This window comes from Emys orbicularis, chromosome 4 (genome assembly GCF_028017835.1).
Source record: "Emys orbicularis isolate rEmyOrb1 chromosome 4, rEmyOrb1.hap1, whole genome shotgun sequence".
In the NCBI taxonomy this organism is placed as follows: Eukaryota; Metazoa; Chordata; order Testudines; family Emydidae; genus Emys; species Emys orbicularis.
The window spans coordinates 148,509,839-148,529,647 of NC_088686.1; the positions used below are offsets into that span (position 1 = coordinate 148,509,839).

The 19,809-nt window shown below is 50.2% G+C and overlaps 1 protein-coding gene across 1 annotated transcript in view; it reads left to right on the forward strand.

Annotated features, from left to right (window-relative positions):
* Positions 1–19,489, forward strand: part of TAFA3 (TAFA chemokine like family member 3) — a 36,203-nt gene extending 16,714 nt beyond the window's left edge. The window contains exons 3-5 of the mRNA XM_065403429.1: positions 10,942–11,091; positions 14,713–14,837; positions 19,478–19,489. Coding sequence (XP_065259501.1) covers positions 10,942–11,091; positions 14,713–14,837; positions 19,478–19,489 — 287 coding nt within the window. The remainder of the gene's footprint in view (positions 1–10,941; positions 11,092–14,712; positions 14,838–19,477) is intronic.
* Positions 19,490–19,809: the final 320 nt, after the last annotated feature.

Sequence of the window (19,809 nt, forward strand, 5' to 3'; positions counted from 1 at the left end):
TCAGGACTCCTGGGTTCAGTTTCCTGCTCTGCCATGCACTTGATACATGACCGAGAAATCATTAAACCTCCTTCCCAATGTAGAGCCTGAGCTCCTAACACTTACCTCCCTCCCTGCACCCTAGACCACGCTTTTTGCTCCCGGAAGTGGCTGGAGAGTGTAGGTATGGAATCTGGGGCCCCATACATACAGAGCATGGGCTCGCTCGCGACGAGTACATCTACACATAAGCCGCTACAGCGGCTAGCTGCACCTCTTTGGGGCAGACACTACCTACGCCGACAGGAGGGGTACTCCACCTCCCCGAGAGGCAGCAGCAAGGCTGACAGGAGAATTCTCTTGTTGACCTAGCACTGTCTACACCGGGGGTTAGGTTAGTGTCACTGCGTCCCTCTAGGGGGTGGATTTCTCACACCCCTGAGTGACGTAGTTATACCAACCTACTTCTCTAGTGTAGACCAGGCCTAGCAGTGCATAGCCTTTGTATGAGCCCTCTGCACAGGGTGAATGCCACCCTGTGCTCCTGATCCTTATCCCATTGACGTCATTGGCAAGTGGGTGTGGTTCAGCCCCTAGAAGCCTGTTACCTCTTTTTAAATGCTGGGCAGGTGCCCAGATTTGGGGTGGTGGTGGAAGAGGACAAATAGCTCCCTGGTTAGCTAGACTGGCCCCAGAGCCTCTCAGCTCCCTTGCCTCTTGCTGCCAGATAGGTGTTAGCATAAAAGGTGCATCAAATACCAAGCCGCTCTGAGCTTGCAGAGCTTAGGAGTAATTGATTAATAGAGACAGCCGCAACATCTTGTATGGGAAGAAATTACCCAGTGACGTGGCGATGCCTCTGGTGAGGCACCCCGCTCTAATGCGCTGTTTGCTCAGATCAGCGGCAGCTCAGCCCAGACAAATTCCTGGGTTAAGGGGATATAAATATTTGATGCCTTCCTGTCGTGGTAATTATTTGCCAATCTACGAGCTGGGGAAGAAGGAAGAGTGTGGTCTCGGGGCTGGTAAATTGGCTATTAAATGCGGTGGCTGCTCCCTCTGGAGTGGCAGGGACGCTACTTACCAATGCTGTAATAAAACCAGCTCAGAGCGGGCAATAGGAGAGTGTTCGATTAAAGACACAGCTTGCAGGGTCTGCCGGAAATCCCTGTGCAGGGGAGCGACGCAGCCCTGTAGCCAAGGGGGATAAGACTCTGCCCCTAACTCACTTATCGACCCTAATGATATTGCTGCTTTTCTTGCCAGAGGGTGGAGTTCAGCCCTGTGCTGCGCAAGCCCCACATGTCACCGTCACGGATGGCCTCAGGACAGGACTCGGGTGGGACGGCAGTGGTGCACAGGCCGCGTTCTGGCCTGTTGCCCAGGGATGAATTTCACCAGAGCTGGACTCTAACGCAGGACGTGCGTCTCTGGCAGGGTGTGGGAGGGGGCAGCCCAAGTGAGCTCACACTGAGTTGTGTGTGTGCTGCGTGCCCCACAGCAGTGACCTGTATGAATGTCACACCTGGGCACTAGCTGCAGTGTTCTTGCAAGAGGCTGCGGCGCTCGCGCTGTGTTGAGGACGCACTTTGTGGGCCTGTACAGTGTGCACTGAGAATTAATTTACTAGTCCTGCAACAATCCCTGCAGGATTGTGAGAATTAGGGTGCCCGGAAGCAGCTTCTGTCCATGCTGCACTCTTTCCCCAACTGACCGTACAGTTCCCAGAACACAGAGGGCCATGGCACAACAGGGCTCCATGAGACATGGGCCAGGTGAATTGCACAAACCACTAAAGCAGCTGTCCGAACGCAGTGAAAGGCAGCCAGCAGCTGTGACTTCTCTCAGGGGACCATAACAATATGTTCCAGGTACACCAAAATGTTAGAACACAATGCGCTCTACTGCCCGGGGTGCAGTGTTGTGGGGCTAGCCATGCCCAGGTGTTCTGCCTGTCATGCGCCTTTGCATCACATCAGTAGTAAGATTCCATTTCACCCTGCACTGGGGGCCCAGAGTACTTCACCAAAGTGTTGTCTGGTTCGCCCTCTCCTTAGGTCGCTCATGTTGAAGTTCTAGCTGTCTGAACTCTCTGGGCCGGTTCTGCTCGGGGGACTCATTGCCTGACTGTGACGATGGACACCTTTGTGTTGATTTTATGATGGTGTTGGTTTTGAGACAATGCAAATGCAATGAGAACGAACTGTGGCCCCAGTCACTCAACCCTCCCCTCGAGATTGTAATTAACAGGCTTGTAATCCAGGGTGTAAATTAACGATTCAGAACAAGGCCACACTGAGTTTAAAATCAGGGACCCAGATGTAGCAACAGCATAACCAGAGAGGTTTCACTGTTGTAGCCCAGTAGGTTCTGTTTTGTTGTTATTTCCCAGCAGGGAGTTGAAAGCATTGTTGTAAAGCAGAGTAAATTCCCCTTCAGAATCATGGAAATGCCACCCAGGGGAAGGCACCGGGTGTTACTGCTTCTCAGTCAACTTCACTTGAATGTGCTTGAAAAGCCAGAGACATTTCCCAGTGACTCTTCCTGTTTGATAACACAGCTCAGAGGCCTGTGAGGAGCTTTTGCCAGGACAAAAAAATCGCAGTGTGAATGAAGTGGAAAGCCTGGAAATGCTGTGTGAGAAACTTGCATTCAGAGACTTGAACTTGTGCTGAACTTCTACCTTTATCTAACTCCTGTCTGCAGCAAAATTCATGTTGGTAGGAAAGAAGCCAAATTCTTACCCTGGCTGTAAGGTGTGCTGCAAATGCTTAGCCCAGAAACAGCGCAGGATGGTGACTTGGCCCGACCTAATGCTGCACCTAAGGAATGCAAGCTATTGTCACCTCAGGGTGGCTTGAATTTGGGGAGAAACAGAGGTTTATTCTGTCCTCCAGTGAGTGCCCAGTCACTTACCACCTCCCGCCCCCCCAGCACCCATAGGAATGAGACAATGGTAGCACAGGAGTCCGGGCTGAACCAGGGAAAGCTGCACCTTGCTAGTGGGTATTTATCAGCCTGGAAATGGAAGACAGCTAGTTTCTCCTTTCAGCTAGAGTTTGCCACAGCAGCCAGCCTGCTGCCTGTGGCCAGCAGAAATCTCCCTGCGGGGTGTGTGTGTGTGTGTGTGTGAATGATCTGCAAGGGTCTATTAGAAGCAGGAACACCCAGGTATTTCTTTCTTTTTTCCCCCTACTGTTGATAAGAAGTTTTGGTTGTCTGTAACCTTCTAATCCCATTGAATTAGAATTCCCGTCCAGAGGCAGTTTGATAATGACCCTGGGAGGGATCACTCTGCCCACAGCAAAGCTTTACCTGTGCTAAAGGAATTTTGCAAAAGTTTCCCACCATTGGCAGCCCCAGGTCAGCTCCCCCCAGTTTTAGCACCGTTGGGAGCTCTGGCTTAGATGGCCTGCTGGTGCACTGAGCATTGTGTCATCTAACCTTGCTCTAATAGCTCTAACGGAGGTGATGCACAGCAGCAGCCAGTGGGCTCCCAACATTGTTAACAACAGCAGGACAATTTTGCAAACCTCCCCAATGTAGACAAGACTCTGGAGACAATAGGCCAGATGCTGATGTCTTCTCTCACTCTCTGGTCAAACAAAACCTCCACTGAAGCGCTGAGCAAGGCCCAGAGATTGCAGGTGCTGAGCCATTCCCAGCGTTTCTACAATACCAATGACAGTGGTGCTGTTCAGTGTTAGCCGCATTGGGTTGATGGACAAACCCTAAGTCAGAGCACAGGCTGATGGGAGGGTCTGAGGAGCAGCTCTGAAAGAAGGCTTGGGCTAGTAGCAGCGCAAAGAAAAATTGTATCCGAATTTCTTTTTACGGCTTATGAGTTGGGGCCAGGGGTGCTGAGCACTAGAGACCTTTCACAGCCTGGTGTGGGGTAGAGAGCAGGTTGGTGCCCTGCACAATTCTCCAGAGTGTCCAACGGAGGCTTGAGCGCACCGGGAAGCCAGCTCGCTCGTGAATGGAGGAAAATTCAAGCTAATTTAGCTTTGACCCCGATGGGGGCAGAGGCCAGCCACTGTGCTTTGATGTCCGCGTGCTTCTCTGCTGCCTGCCGGGCAGGGGCTGAGGGGAGAGAAGTGCACACAGAGAGTGGCAGGAGAGCAGGGAGGGGCAGAACTGAACAGCCCTTACTAGGGGGGCATGTCCGCCAAAAGAGAGCAGCTGGCAAAGAGAAAGCGATGGGCAGGGAAATTCTAACAGTTGTGGGGGCTGGAAGGCCGGCGTGCTGGAGGAGGTGAATTCTGCCTGGTGCCCTGGGCTTTAAATGTGGCCAGGTTAGAAGAGCTTTGGAACTGCAGGAGACGGCAGCCTCTCTCAGATGGTCTGACTGGACGGGAGGGGCTGCAGTGCTCCTCTGGCGGGGTGTTAGCAGTCTAGCTGGGTGCCTCAGTGCAAGCCAGTGGGAAAGCTGAACCAGTAAGGCCAGGGCACTGCTGCACGTCCAGCTGAGTCAGCTGTGAGCAAAGGCTGGTACAGTGGGATGGCTGGGAATGGGGTTTGCTCTTGGTCCACTTCCTCCTCACCGTGAAATTCTGTCCCCCTTGGCAGAGAGACCCCGGACAGCCTGGGCCCCTACGACTCAGACTAAGCACCCCTCACCCCGCAGAGGGATCCTTCCAGGTTAGGGCTGAGCGAGGGTGGCCAGGGGCTGTGTGTGAGAAACATGAGCCTGTTGGGATGGGTTAGCAAGGCCTTCAGTCTGCAGGGCTCCCGTTGGCACAGCTCAGCGGCGCCAAGGTCCCTGACATGATGTCGATGCAAAGAAGAAAGCTGCACTTCTGTCTTAGTGCTAATGAAACATGGGTCATGCTTCGTATCGAGGTTCCATGTACAGAGAGCTTATAAAGGGCTAACGCATGAGTCAGAGATGTGTTAATCAATAGTGTATCAGTGGTCTAGCGCTTCGTCGCTAGGTCGCTTACAATCATGGCTTATAACCGTCTGTATCTCCTCTATCTGATGTCCTTATTGGCGTGTAGAACACCTGTGCTCATGTCTGTAACGTGCCTATCACTGGTACCAGTCATGTAGAAACCCTTTATAACCCTTCAGTAACAGGGCCGGCTCTAGGTTTTTTGCCGCCCCAAGCAAAAAAAATTTTGGCTGCCCCAACCCCAGCCCTGGGCTCCCCCCCGCACCCCTCTGCTGCCCCAGCCCTGGACTCTCCCCCCCGCCACCTGCACCCCCTGCCGCCCCAGCTCTGGGCCTCCCCCCACCCACACCCCCCTGCCGCCCCAGCCCTGGGCTTCCCCCCCCCCCCCGACCCGCACCCCCCTGCCGTCCCAGCCCTGGGCTCTCACTCCCCACCCGCACCCCCTGCCACCCCAGCTCTGGGCTCCCCCTTCCCCCCCACCAGTGCCCCCCCACCCACACACCCTCTGCTGCCCCAGCCCTGGGCTCTGCCCCCTCCACCCGCACCCCCTGCCGCCCCAGCCCTGGGCTCTCTCCCCCACCCCTGCCTGCACCCTCCTTCCGCCCCAGCCCTGGGTCACTGGTAACTTGCTTCCAGAGCGGGTCATTCAGCAGGAATTTTGGATGTGCACAGAACACAGACAGGATTGGTTCCCATATGGTTACAGAACGGCAGTGAAGTGGAACAGTTTTCGGCTTGTGTGATTGGAGGATATCTGGATGCATATTATAAGACTGTCCTCCATAAATGAGGAAAAGTCGAGGTGCCTTTATTATTCTTTTGTTCCACTCTTTGTTTCTATGAGGAATTTGCCAATGCAATATCACTGTCTTCCTTTTAAACAAATAAAACTAAAAAAAAGGCAATGGCTGTTGAAAATAGCAATTCCAGTCCTAAAAACCACTGGGAAGCATTTCTTGCTCAATTTTATCCGACTTTTTCTACAGCAAGTTACCGTGGATCAGTATATTTGATTTGGGAGAAATGAAATAACAGCTGCCCGAATTGAGCTTGAGCACTCCTGAATTTTGAGGTGTTCAAATCTGGAAGGCAGGTGCTAGATTCCCTTTCTGAATATTAGCTAAATCTGGAAAAGAAAAGTCAATTTCTGCTTCCATGGCTCAGAAGTGGAAATCCTCCTACATGCCTGGTACTGTATCTAAAGCTGCCCAGGTCCAGTAGAGCCTCCTCTCCCTTACTTTTCATTTTAAATTCTAGTGGGATCCACGTACCTCCCTTGCTAGGCTTCAGATAGAGAGGGGCACTGTCCATCTAGTCCACCCAATTCCTTCTTTGGGGGCTGCAAGGTGAGGTCACACCAGGATCCCTAATCCAGTCTGGGGATGTCTTCTGAAGGGGATATCTGGGCCAAAGCCTTCTACCTTGGGCATACTTGTTCCCCATTCACAGTGCCACCCTGCTCTAGCAGTGAGCTCTCCATTCACAGCAAGCTGCAGCATGAGATTTCAGCTACCATACTCCCTCCCCCTCCCTTTCCTGTTGGTAGTGGCCAAGGGAATGCTGGGAAATGTAGTTCTTTCCCTGCTCCAGGGCTGGCTCTATAGACAGGGAGCTAACCAAGGAACTACAGCTCCCAGGGCCCCCCTGTTGGTTCTCAGCTCCCAGGCTGGATCCCTGCCGGCTGCCGCCCCTGCAAATGGGCTGCCCCAAGCACCTGCTTGCTTTGCTGGTGCCTAGAGCCCCCCCGATCAGTAAAGGGAACTTCAACATAGAGAGTGACAAAATCTGTGTTAACAAGAGAAACGCAAAGGCCACCCACAGAGCAGCGTGGGCCTGACCCCTGGCCTCCTCTGGCACCAAATCCTTCAGCGAGGGATTGGAACCAGGGATTTCACGGTAACCTCCCACCCACCAAGCCACAGTGTGTTCAGTATGAACTCAGTTCCATCTTCCTGCTGTTGCTATGATGGACCGGCCACTAAAGAGGGTTCCCTTTAGATGTGACCCTCCAGTTTCTGTGCTTATCTGATCTTAGCCCAACCCCCAGTGAGACTGTGCTTGCTTGGGGTCTCTCGAGACTTCCTGGAAATGGATGTTCCATATAAAAATACCATCTTTTTAGACCCTAAAAAGAATTCTGACTTGGATTCAAATTGGAGCAAAGTTTCAGACCAATTTCTCAACCTCTGTGTCCATCTTTAGGGAGAACTCTTATGGAATCGAAGAGAAATAAAAGCAATAGAATTCCTCAGAACTTACTCACCCAGTCTGTGGGGGTTAACAGTGAGTGGGAGCCATGTTATGAGTGTCTACAGATTGATTACCTTCAGCAAGGTTGGTATTCTCTATTAAATGCTGTAGGACTTCTCCATAATGCCCCACTCCGTAATGAATGTCCTGTAAGAGCTAGGAAGGGAGGTGGAGCTGAGTATCTTTGTCAGCTATTGCAGTGTGCAGAGCACTGGACAGCCCATAGATCGTGGCTTGGGAAACCCAGAGTATTTTTGCACTTAACTTGCCATTACTGTGTTTACAGGCTTCATACAGCAATACTTTTGGGGGCTGTAAATTACCACTCTATACATCCTAGATCAGTTTTGAAGCTTGAGATCTTGCAGGTGATTTAGTGGTGAGCACAGGGGTCAGTATTCACAGTCCTCTCAGTTTCTGTGTCTCCTTTGAAATCAAATGGCTCTCACTCATATATCTTCCTGATGAACTCTCAAGTGAAAGCATTGCCTGGCGGGCACAGTGCTGAGCCGGGAGTGTTGTGATTGCTAAGACACATGCTTCGGTCTTTGGGCGCGTTGGTTTATTTCTTTACACCGGTGTTCATCAGCTTTTAGCACCAGGAGATAAAACAAGTGCACAGGCCGATCAGTAGATGTAAGAGATTCATTTATGACCAGCAGCCAGTCTTAGACTTGCCCCAATTCACTGGGGGCACAACATAGAAGAGGGTGAAGGGACAGTGTCCGAATGTGGGCGCTGAACTGCAAAGAGGACCAAGCCAGGGGCCTCTGGGACAAAGCCCAGTACTGACAGGAGCAGGCTCCCATGACGTTTAGTGCCTGGCCACTCACTAGAAAGGATCCAGCTAACGTGGATTTCCCACATTGTGCAGTTTACCTTGCACTCTGTTTGCAATTGGTGTGGCGGCAGCGGCCCCGGGGCTGCCGCAGGGTTTTGAGGGCAGCTCGTTGGCTGAGATGTGTGTTGATGACTTGCTTGCAGTGTCACAACGGAAGGGTTTCAGCACCTCCGCGAAGGTGGTTGCTGCTGTAGAGAGAGCAGAGTGAGCAGGGTGTGCCCTCAGTAGAGGTGACAGAGCCCCTGCATCAGAGATCTGGCTGGCTGGCTGCTCAGCCATGGGAGTCTGGACATTTGCAAGGTGAAAATCCAGGTAAACTTAAATGGGCTTTTATCTGTTTTTTATTATTAATGGCAGCAAAAAAAAGAGACTCTAGGTAAAAGGTTGAAAAGCACCTTAGTGATTTGGGAGCCCGAGTCTTGTTTTCTGAAATGTCTGAGGCACTTATGAGTCCACATGTCATTGAAAGGCTGTGGAGTGCAGGCTCCTAAGGATACGTCTATACTACCCGCCGGATTGTCGGGTAGTGTTCTATGTATCGGGGATCGATTTATCGCGTCTCATCTAGACGCGATAAATCGATCCCCGAATCGACGCCTGTACTCCACCTCGGCAGGAGGAGTAAGCAAAGTCGACGGGGGAGCCGCGGCAGTCGACTCGCTGCCATGAGGACGGCCAGGTAAGTCGAACTAAGATACTTCAACTTCAGCTACGCGAGTAGCGTAGCTGAAGTTGCGTATCTTAGTTTGAACCTCCCTCCCCCCTCCCCCCCCGCTAGTGTAGCCCATGCCTAAGTGTTAAAAATTCCTTCTGAAAGTGGGGCTTAGGCTCCTAAATCCCATAGCTGCTTTTGAAGATGTTGCAGCGTAGGGGGCCCTGTGGCAGAGACAGCAGAAGATGTTTCATCCATTAAATGTCTTTCATGTTTCAAAATGAATAATTTGCCTTAAAAACAAGTCTGTTTTTTTCACCCAGTTACTAAATCAGTATTAAATCAGCCGGGTACAGAAGACAGTGCAGAGCAGACCGGCTTTCCTCTCGGGATTGCTGGGCTGTCATTAGAAAGAGCCCTGGTTCGAAAGGTGCTTGGTCTCCCCCAGAATTTAGAGCCCATCAGTTTAAGATTTTCTCCTTTACTGTGTCTGTTTGCCCCTTGCAGGGTCAAGCAGTCTTTGTTCATTTGGAACAGGAACAGGAACTACATTGTGTGAGCAAGGTTTGGGGGTCCAGCTAGGCAGCAGGGTTTGAAAATGTGCCGTATACATCTCTGCATAATGGTGCTGATGCATAGGAAAAGCATAACAGCCTTAACCCCATCACAGCCTGACTCCTGATCACTGCATCGATCAAAGACAGTGTATTCCTGGTAACACATTGGGATGTTGTCATCGTGTGTGGCGCTGCAGTCACTTCTTTCAGTACTCATTAAACAAGACCTTCAAGGATCACTCACTCTCAGGTCATGGGATCAAAGTCTATCCAGACCTGTTTGGCTAATTTGTATGGTGGCTGTGTGAGCCATTACCCAGTGAAATGCATTGATTTGTGATGCTAACTAGATTCTAAGCTGGGATCCCAGAGGTGATAAGCCAGTGCATTCGTTTTCCTTCTTCCTTAAAATTTTAATGGGGGGCAAAGAGCAGCAGAACAACAGTCTCCCTTTCTGCTGAACAGGAAGAAATTGCAGCGTTGCTGTGAAGTTAAGACACACCCGTGGCTGGAACTCATGTCAGATTGCACACTGATACGGTGCCAGAAATGAACATCCCTTTGGTTGTAACATTCGGGGCTGGAGCTGATGGTGTTTTGACTGAAGCCACAGGCACTGTGAGGCATCGTCCTCTCTCTCTGTGGGCTCGTATCAAGTTTGCATCTCATTTTCAGTTCCAATTAACTAACCAACTAGCTGATTTCAGTAAAGCCCTTCCCTCAGCTATGGGGAGAGGCTATTAATTCTGCTCAGCAGGGCGGGTGATTAGGAGTAAATAGAACTCAAGCAGTATGATGAGACTAAGCCAGGGTCAGCGCTCTTCCTACTTTGAGATGGGCTGGGGAGCCATTGGACACAGCCACCCGGGTGTGCTTAGCAGCCTTGAGGCCTGGTTTAGACTCCTTCAGCAGCAGCACCTGGCTAGATGTCCAATCTTCCAGCAGGCACCCTGGCTTGGAAACATTGCGTTAATCACTTGTAGCCATGGAGTGGTGCTCTCCTGCTGGGGAGATGGTGAAACTCCCATTGGCCTGTGTGCCGCTGGCTCTTACTGAACAGCCGCTGGAGTGGGCTAGCTAGCGACGGCAGGCTACCCTACGTTCTGTCTTTCCCTGAGCTTCCCACTGCACCTGCTCACTGCTGTTGGGACAATGTTGTGGACTTAATGCCCTGGTGCAGTCTGAGAGCCAGCGGCTGGATTGGCTCTGTGTGCACCAGTGTCCCCAGCATCTTACTGGAGCCAGAGCGCAAACCCTGGTGAGGGAGAGAACATGATGGCGGAACATCTGGGGTCCTGCAGTTCTAGCTGACCATCCCAAGCCGTCAGCACTCAGTCACCACCCTGATGGACGGGGTGTAAGAACCTGACTTACAGAGTGCCAGGCTGCCCCGCTGAGCTAACGGGGTCCCCTCCTCTGGCTGAGACATCTGGAGCTCATGCCAGCTCCTTGCACGTCTCCACCCATGCGCTCTGCGATGAGGAGGAACGTTGCCCTGTTACGCAGTGGACTGAGGGCAAGATGGCGGAGGGTCTGTGACGATGCCCGTTAGGAAGGATCCCCCAAGCCTGTCTCCTGCATGGTCTGTCTGGTGTTGGTGCAGCTCATGGGGCTTCTCAGTCTATTTCTAGCGGAGAGGCCTTTCTCATTGCTCCGCTGGTGTAAGGAGTTCACTGGAGCCTGCTCGGGGTAACTGCTGAGCTAGAGTCTGGGACTGGGCTCCGGCCACGCAGCTCCGGGTCAGGTGCGGTTGTTTGCTTCCCCACAGTGCACATAGAGCCTGGCACATGCGAAGTCATCGCCGCCCACAGATGCTGCAATAAGAACAAGATTGAAGAGCGCTCCCAGACGGTGAAATGCTCCTGCTTCCCGGGGCAGGTGGCGGGGACGACTCGCGCAGCTCCCTCCTGCGTGGATGGTGAGTACACGGCGCCTTTCACAGATGAGTAATCGCTTTCTGGTTTTGCTGGGAAAGACGAGGAGGAAACGTCCCCTCCAGCCTCTGAGGATGGGGTTATTGTCCCCCGTTTTGCCAGCAGTGGGGATTTTTTCATACATCCGTAACACTGAATGTTTTAAAAAAAAAATTCCCAATCCAAACGTGCTGAACTGGCGAGTTCTCCCACCGCAATCAGTCTCTGCCAAGTGCCTGATAAGCAGAAGTGTCAGAGACGGCTTTCGTGCCCCTGGGTATGCCAGTCTCTTGCCACATGAGCAGGAAAATGTAGTTATCCCTGAGTTATTTCATTAGAACGTCTACAAACACTGAGCAGGGCACCCCTCCGTACATACACTCTAGGTACTCCTGAGATTGCCTAAAAATACAATTAAAATAACCCCGAACGTCCCCAAAGTGCAGCAGTCTAGACAGAACTAGTTGGCACTGGTCTAGTGCCATCTGTCCCAGGCGCTCTCGCTTTCATTCATGATGCCTCCAGCTGGGAGGAGGTGAGTGTCATTATCTCCCTCTATTAGAATGGGGAGCTGAGGGGCAGAGGAATTCTTTGCCCGAGGTCTCAGTGGTAGGGCCGGAAATAGAACCTAGCCCTGCCTCCCTAGCCCTGGTTTGGAGCTGTTTCATGTTTGCCCAGCCTGATGAGAGCACCAAGGACTTGTCCGTGCCTGTGTCACACTGACTGTGATGGCCCTGCCCACATGACAGGGATGGACGTGTTTGAAAGCGGTTTCCAGATACTGTTCCGTGTTCATGACTGTTTTTAAAGCCATGCACCAGGCTGGATGCTCACGAGGGGGCCTGCTGGCACTGTGCCTGGCAGCAGTTTTCAGCCAGACAGGGCCAATTAGGAACAGCCCCTGTATTGAGACACTGGGCAAAGCAGAGCTCTGAGTGAAGCCATTTCAGAACTAGCCTAGGGAAGTGGGACCAAATTCTCTAAAGTGACAAGTGATTTAGGAGCCCATTTTGGGAGCCCAAACTGAGACTCCATAAAGGGGCCTGATTTCACGGGTCAGGCACTCTAGACACCCGACACCACTAACCACCATGGATAATCTTGGCCAGGGCTCTGGCTCTGTTTGCTCTCACGTCATTGAGATGGACACCAATCCCCACTCGGCTCACCTGCAAGATGGTCTCAGGTGCCTAAACTCTCACAGCCTTCTGAGTGTTACTCATCCAATCCACTGCCAGCCCCTCCCATCCCACTCTGCTGCCAGCAGCTGACATCACAGCAGACAATGCAACTTTGCGCAGTTCCCCGGGGCCTGCCTCTAGGCCTCCCAAGTGCTTTTCTCTCCCAGCTCTCTCTTTGGCATAGCTTCCCCAGGGGCAAGAATAGAAGGACAGAATGTGAGGGATCCCCCCACATACACACACCTGGTGCTGGGAACCCCGCACAGCACCAGAAGAAAGACAAGCAGATTAAAAAGGAAGCGAGTCATCTTCTGCTCGGCATTAAAATGTGGCCCAGGTGCAGTGGGCAGTGACCAGGAACAGCCAGGCGGCTGGGGACAGAATGCACATAAAAGGGGTCTGCTGTGGGGATGAAAGACGCTGAGGGGTCTTGGTGGAAGAGCAGCGAGGCAGGACTCCATTAGATTTGCAAGGAGGGCTAAGATTGCTCTTTGTTTGCCACCGTTAACAAGCCTTTCATCTTCAGAAGCAAACTGGAAAAGACCTAGCAGTGGCTCAGCACAGTTAAACACCTCTCCGTATGCCTCGCTCCAGCCCGGTGTTTCCTGTCAAATCCCTGATTCCTAATGACCTCCCTGTTAATGCGATTCTGGCACCGTTTCATTGGACGCCTCCTCTCTGGCCTCTGTCAATTTAGACCACACTGTTGCTGAACTTTAGGTTACTATGGTGATGGGCTTTTGCATGCCTTCTGTCCTTGGGTGATGCCGGCTTGCTGTGGGCTGGGACAGTTGATGATGGCTGCTCTGTGCCTAATGATTCCTGGGTGAGTCAAATGCACCTGGGGGCCCTGTCTTTGTTCAGTTGCTTGTCCCTGCTTTCATGGTGGCCTCGGGACGGGCTCTGTGGCACAGCCCTGGACTGCCACCTCAGGAGAGAAACGGCCACACGACGCTGACCCAGCTGTGCTTGCGGCTGCCAGGGCACCCCAGCACACGGCGATAACGGAGTCTCATGCCCTGGCACTTTAACTGGGAGCATGTGGGACTAGAGCTGTGCACAGGGGGAACGTGCCATTTTGGGAAACATTTCAAGATTCCAAAATCAGGCTTCGTTCTGATGGGAGTGAAAACCCCCAAGTTCCCCACAAGGGTAAATTCCAAACTTTGTGTCCATTTCGCTTCGTTCTAAATGTTTCATCTCAATTTAGACTCTCAAAATGTTTTGCATTGCATTATAATATATTTGTCACAGGGTGACTAGCCTCTGTAAGGCAAGATGGGGCCAGCCACAGCTGTGCCATCATTAATTTGCTGTGTCCCAGCTGAGGGCGTGAGCCTAGCTTAATGGACAGGTAGGCCTTGAAAAAGGACTGAGAGAGATCAGTCTGACGTGGAACCATAAGGAGAACCAGCCTGGGGGTGAGTGCTCCATCCCAGATCCAGAAAGGAGCTGGGAACAGGGCCCAGAGGGAAGGTTGAAGGGCAGAAGAATCTTTTTGTTTGTTGGGACTTTATAGTTTGGACATTTGCTGCCCTAGAAGGGGTTACATTTGTTTGTGACTTGGCAGGGGATTAAGCCACATCTCCAGCACAGACCAGTGTGTGGAGAGCCAAAGAGACCCACCTCGGGGAAGGAAATTGAGGCAGAAAGCGCTGGCAATGCCACGTTTGGCCAGTAGGGTGTGCTATGGGGCAGCCATGCCCCATGATAGTATTTTATATTTATATACATAGTGGTTGTATAATTATATATTATATCATACAGTGTAATATATAATTATGCAAACATTATACTATATAATACAACATTTAAAAAATTCAAAACAAAAAGTCATTTCAAAATAAAAAGTGGAAATGTTTTGTTCAGAAAATGTCGAAACGGGACATTCCAACATTGTTGGAACTTTTTTCCATTTCTAAACAAAAGTCTGGTGAAATCGACCCAATTTCACAAAGTGGTTTGATTTAGATGGAATATAAATAAACAGGGATTCCAGAAAATGGTGCAAAAATTATCAAAAATGTTTTTTTTTTTAATTTTCACAGAATTTTTTGATTTTTCATCAAAGCAAAATGAAAAAATGTGTTTCAGTTGGACTTGAATTGAAAGAAGTAGTATCAGCTTTCCTTTTTGGGTTTGATTTTTCTCCCTTCTCTCCCTTTTTTTTACCACTGGAGAAGGTGGGGACAGGGAGTGGGAGGAGGAAATAAAACAAATACCCAAATTTTTGATTCAGTGTTGACGAACAATTTGAAAACTTTCCATCATGTGCAAAAAGCCATTATCTGCTCCATAAACTAGCTTCTTGCTGATGAAATGCCGGCCGTCTCTAATAGTAAATACTAACTCCCCACCCTGTCTCCATCTCTCCCCTCATCCAGCCCAACTGTAGGCACACTGCCCGTATCTGCTCTGTTCCTCACTGGCCCTCTCTCCTTTCAGCCTCCATAGTCCTCCAGAAGTGGTGGTGTCAGATGGAGCCATGTCTAGAAGGGGAGGAGTGTAAGGTGCTGCCAGACTTGTCGGGATGGAGCTGCAGTACTGGCAACAAAGTCAAGACGACCAAGGTATGTGTGCGGTGCTGTTTGGAGCCAGACGTTTGCCATAGAAAATGGAGTGAGCCACCCGGAGCACGGGGCATTGGCAGAGCTGGGCAGGGCAGAACCGAAGTGCTTTGGCCGCGTTGGTGTGAGGAGCTTCCACCCTTCCCTCACATCAGTGCGCTTAGTTCCTTCTTTTCACAGCCCATGAATGTCCCTCCACAGCTCTCAGGTGCAGGAAGAGAAGCAAGGCGCCTTGCCCAGAGTTTTTACATCTCTCTGTCTTTCATGCTGATTATGGTAATGCCCGAGCACCAACCAAGAATGGGGCCCTGTGCCACACGCCAACCCAGCGTAGCAGACAGTGCCGGGCGTGGAGAGCTTACCATCTAAATAGACCCGCCGGACACAGGGTGGGGCCAGGGCTGTGACACACAAGCAGAGTGAACAACGTGACAGTGGCGAACGTCATGTTAGTGCCCTGGGTTTTGTTCTGAGTTTAACTCCTTTGGTGGGTTCTGTTAGGTGGTTACCTGATGCCACCAGGTAGAAGCTGTGGAGGGATTTTCCTGGGGAAGATATCAGAGCAGCTCCCAGGCTAGTCCTTGGCTAACAAAGGACTGGTTTGCAGTCTGTCCTGGCATTGCAGTGAGGTGCTAGATTCCCCAAGCAGCAGATTCCTCATCGCCTGCCTTCTGCCATAGCAGTGTGATTCAGTCAAGGGCTTTCTTGGATTCAGTGCTCCCCCGGCTGGAGCAATCATCTGTGACAGAGAGCGACATGATTATTATTTTCATGGCTTGCTGAATGCCCCGGAGAACAAGGTATAATTAAAATTTTATCAAACTCATTAGTAATTACATGTATGTCATGGTTAATCAGTTGCATAATTTTGTAATCATTGTTCATACAGTTGAGTATAATTATTCTTTATGCTTTAGCTTTGCTCACCCTGCACCCCCTGCTGTAAAATTATCCTTCAAAAAAAGTGAGGCAGGGATTTATTTAGTATTATTATTATTTTCCTCCACAAATTGCACGTTCCTGCTAAACTGTTTTTATGAATGTCAGAGCTGCCTCCCCTGGCACAGGCATCAAATACTGATGAGCAATTGCAGCTGTATTTCCAGACCATTCTCATTTCCCCCGTTTATATTGCTTATTTAATCCCCCACCCCGCATCGCTGTCTTAATTTGATGTCAGCATGATGGCTCCAAGTTCTTGTAAGGGACAGTTCAGTTATGAAGGGTGCTGGAGCTGCTGCAGTTCAGGTGTCTCTCCCTGCTCCGCCAGGGGACAAAGCTGTTTATGGTACTCCTCCGAACATGCACTTTGGTTTCTTCTGCCCTTTGCTCTGGACTAGCTGCAAGCTGGAGATGGAGTCCGGCATTTTCCAAAGCACCCAGTGTTTTTTGGTGCTCATCTTGAGACCGCTTAAAGAGGCCTGGTTTTCAGAAAGTTCTGGGCACACTCCCGCCACTCTACATGAATAGCAAATTACAACGCGTCAAGACTGGAAGCAACAGCCAAAGCAGAGTGTGCATAAACAATCCGCAGGGGGAAATCTGCATCAAACATCCTGTTAAATAATTGCAACTATTGAATACGTTTGCATCTATTCAAGTCTGTTCAGTCACCGTTCACGAGCAGGAAAATCAGCTGGATGTGTTGGATTGCTTGCTCACGGCAGTTTGACCGTTTCCATTAGCAAACAATCTCCAGAACAAGTATTCTTCAGGGAACTCATTTGGTAAATAATTTCAAACTACAGATAAATGAGAGGAGAGTGTGATGTTGTCACAGTTCATCCCCGAGTGCGAAGAGGGAGAGCTCATTCCTCTGGCGAACTTTGTCACAAACTATTTTTCAGCAGGGAGGGGATTTGCCTGTTAAAACTCTATAATTGACCCCCACAAAATACAATATCATTAACACTGAGTGGTCAGAACTCATGAGACAGACTCCCAAAAATCATGGCATTGATTTAAAAATCATAAGAATGAAAAAATAATAAATGTTGGGTTATTTTTATTTGCCATCTGGTTTCTGAATATTTAAAGGGACACGTTTTCAAGCTTTTCTCTGCAACCAGGAAAGCTAGAAACTTATTTTTCTTTTTTAAATAAATGAAAGCTAAGATTTTCTCATAATCACATGACTCCAGGACCTGGGGCATTAAGGAAAACATTAAATATCAGCAGACTCATGAAAAAAATTGCTGGAGTTGGCAGCACTTGTAATGGGGTACCCACGCTGCTCCCCTCCGAAGCCCCTCTCCTCTGTGAATCAGGGACACTTCAGTCTGGTGCAACACCCGTGTTCTTTATTCATGATCAGTTTCCCACCACAAGTTTTCAACTATAAACAGGCTTTACAACTGCTTGGCCTACCACAAGCTAGGAGACTCCTACTCCCACTGAGCCTGACCTCCAGTTCTTAGTCTCCACCTTTCCTTTCCTTTCCTTTTCCTCCTCCTCCTAAACACATATTTAGAAACGTTTTGATTAAGGGCAGTTTTAATCAAAAATTGTTTTGATGAAAAATGTCTGAACAGTTCTACTGGAAAAATCACTCACTCTTCCTTCCTCTCTCTGCATCATTTAAACCAGCTCCCCTGCTCCTTTCTCTTCTCTCCAGTCCTCTTTGAATGTTTGGGTTTAACTGGTGCTGTATTAGCAGCTGGCTAGTTGAGTAATAAGCACATTTCGTCCCTGTAACTGTGGGTCTGTGCTGTGCACAAATTATCCTGTTTTGTTTGGGTTTTTTTTAATGCTTCCAGTTTGATCTTCCTGCCATTTCGCAATGGATTTGCTGAATTGTTCCTGCTGAACGTGCCTGGTACTTGGCATGCACAAGTGGCCAGGAATGGAATTTAAATTGCAATATTTCAAATGCATCTACACCTCTGATGGGTGCCTGGAGAGAAATCTCTAGACCCGCTATGAAATCAGTAAGAAAGGACATTGTTATGGTAAATAGGATATGAACATCTGAAGGCTGTAAAACTATCCACGGTCACTAGTATAACCCAATGTTTAAAAGGCTGGGAGACAATTTTTAAATAATTTTTTTCTCTCTGAAATATACATACATGTGACACACACTTACGCACACCCACGTCCCTACAGCCTGTCTAAGGGGCTTGTGCAGGCTGCATCTTCTTTTCCAGATTGCATGGTGCAAAAGTTGCATTTAGATTGTTATTCCGGTGCCACCAACAGGAACTGAATAGGCCTCAGGCCGTTCCTGTGCAGTGGGGTTGTTACCCCTTGGTTACAGTTGGGGAACTGAGGCATGCAGAGGGGAAGTGACTCATCCGAGACCATGCAACGAGTTAGAGCAAGAAATAGAGCTCAGGATTCTTGAGCCCCAGTCTCTGCTATGACCACTAGACAGCACTCCCGCTACAGAGCAACCTTTCAGATCTGCCATTTCAGTACAGTGCAGTGGGCCTGATTCTGCTCTTAAACTGCCTTTACACCAGTGTAAGTGTCATCTTTAGTGGAGGTACCCCCAATGCACACCAATGTAAATCAGGAGTGACCCATTCCCCATTTCCCTGCACCTTGTGTTGTCAATGAAATCTTTGCAAAGTGAGTGCAGAGGGGGACTGAAACCCTGCTAGTGTGAACTCGGGGAGATTCAGATACGACAACTGGGGTCTAATGGTTCCATGAGTTACACCCACATGGTCCTACCAGCTCCAGCAGGGCTACAGGGGTGAGGGCAGGAGCCCCTCACACCTCCCACTGTGATCACACCCTGCACCCTGCGCGTGAAAACAGCCTGGGCCTGGCCCAACACTGTGTAGTCACTGGCAGCAGTGTGTGGTGCTTCCAAATCAGAATGATGGTGTTTGACACCCTTCTGCCCTGGGGTCACTGGCTACACTAGACAATGCAGAATCAGGTCCTGAGGGAAATATGGGGGAAACCACCCTTGGAAAATCCCCTGCTGCTGTTTTTACCACAGGCAATGACCCCAGCCCTTCGCAGTTTAGGTTTTAAGTTTTGCCTCCTTCTCCCAACACCATGGCCCTGAAGACTTTATTGTTATGTAGTGCAGTGGTCTCCAAAGTGGGGTGCGCGCACCCCCGGGGGTGCTCAAGAGTATCCTTGGGGGTGCGCGGCAGGAGGAGCAGTTTTTGTGGGGTTTTTTTGCTTCGTCAGGCGGGAGTCCGAGTGGCTTTTTTTTTTTTTTTTTTTTGCTTTGGAAGTTCGGGCGGGAGTCCGAGTGGCTTTTTTTATTTTATTTTTTTTGCTGCGGCAGGGGGTGCGTGCGCAAAATTTTTTTACTGATACGGGTGCGCAATCAAAAAAGTTTGGAGACCACTGATCTAGTGCAGTAGAATCAAGGACCGGGCCCATCTTATGCTAGATGCCGTACAAATCCAGAACAATAAGTGGCAAAGAGCTTACATCTACGTATCAGAGCCCTCAGGCGGATACAGACCGGCAGGGGAACACAAGGCAACAAAATCTTGCCTTCTTCCAAATCCCTTCTCAGTGTTCTACATTAGGGAATGCAGGAAGCAATTAAAAGTTAGTAGGTCTGGAAAACAATACGAGTTCGCTTCAGTTTAGGAGAAAGCCCAAATCTAGCCCTGCCTTGCCAGTCAATAGGCTGCCAGGCTCTGGTGTGACGTGCTCTTCTCCTTTGTTCACAGGTCACCCGGTAGTTGCTGTGGAACTCTTTCCTGACGGTTTCTCTGACAGGCGTCTGCGTTGCGACGGCCACCATTGCAAAATGGCACAATATCATGTTCATTCAGTTGCGGGAAGTTCCTGTCGCGTTCTGCAGAGCCATGAACAGGACTTTCCGGTGGCGGCAGGAACGCAGCAGTGTTGGGACAGGATGGCTGTCCCTCTGAGCACTTTATGGTTCTGACTACAGTGCATCTGACAGCGGACTCGTGCGTACTCCTTGGAGCAGCACTGAGGATTACAGAGAAGGGGACGGATGCACTCCTCCGGCCTGGAATACTGGGAAACCTCCCTT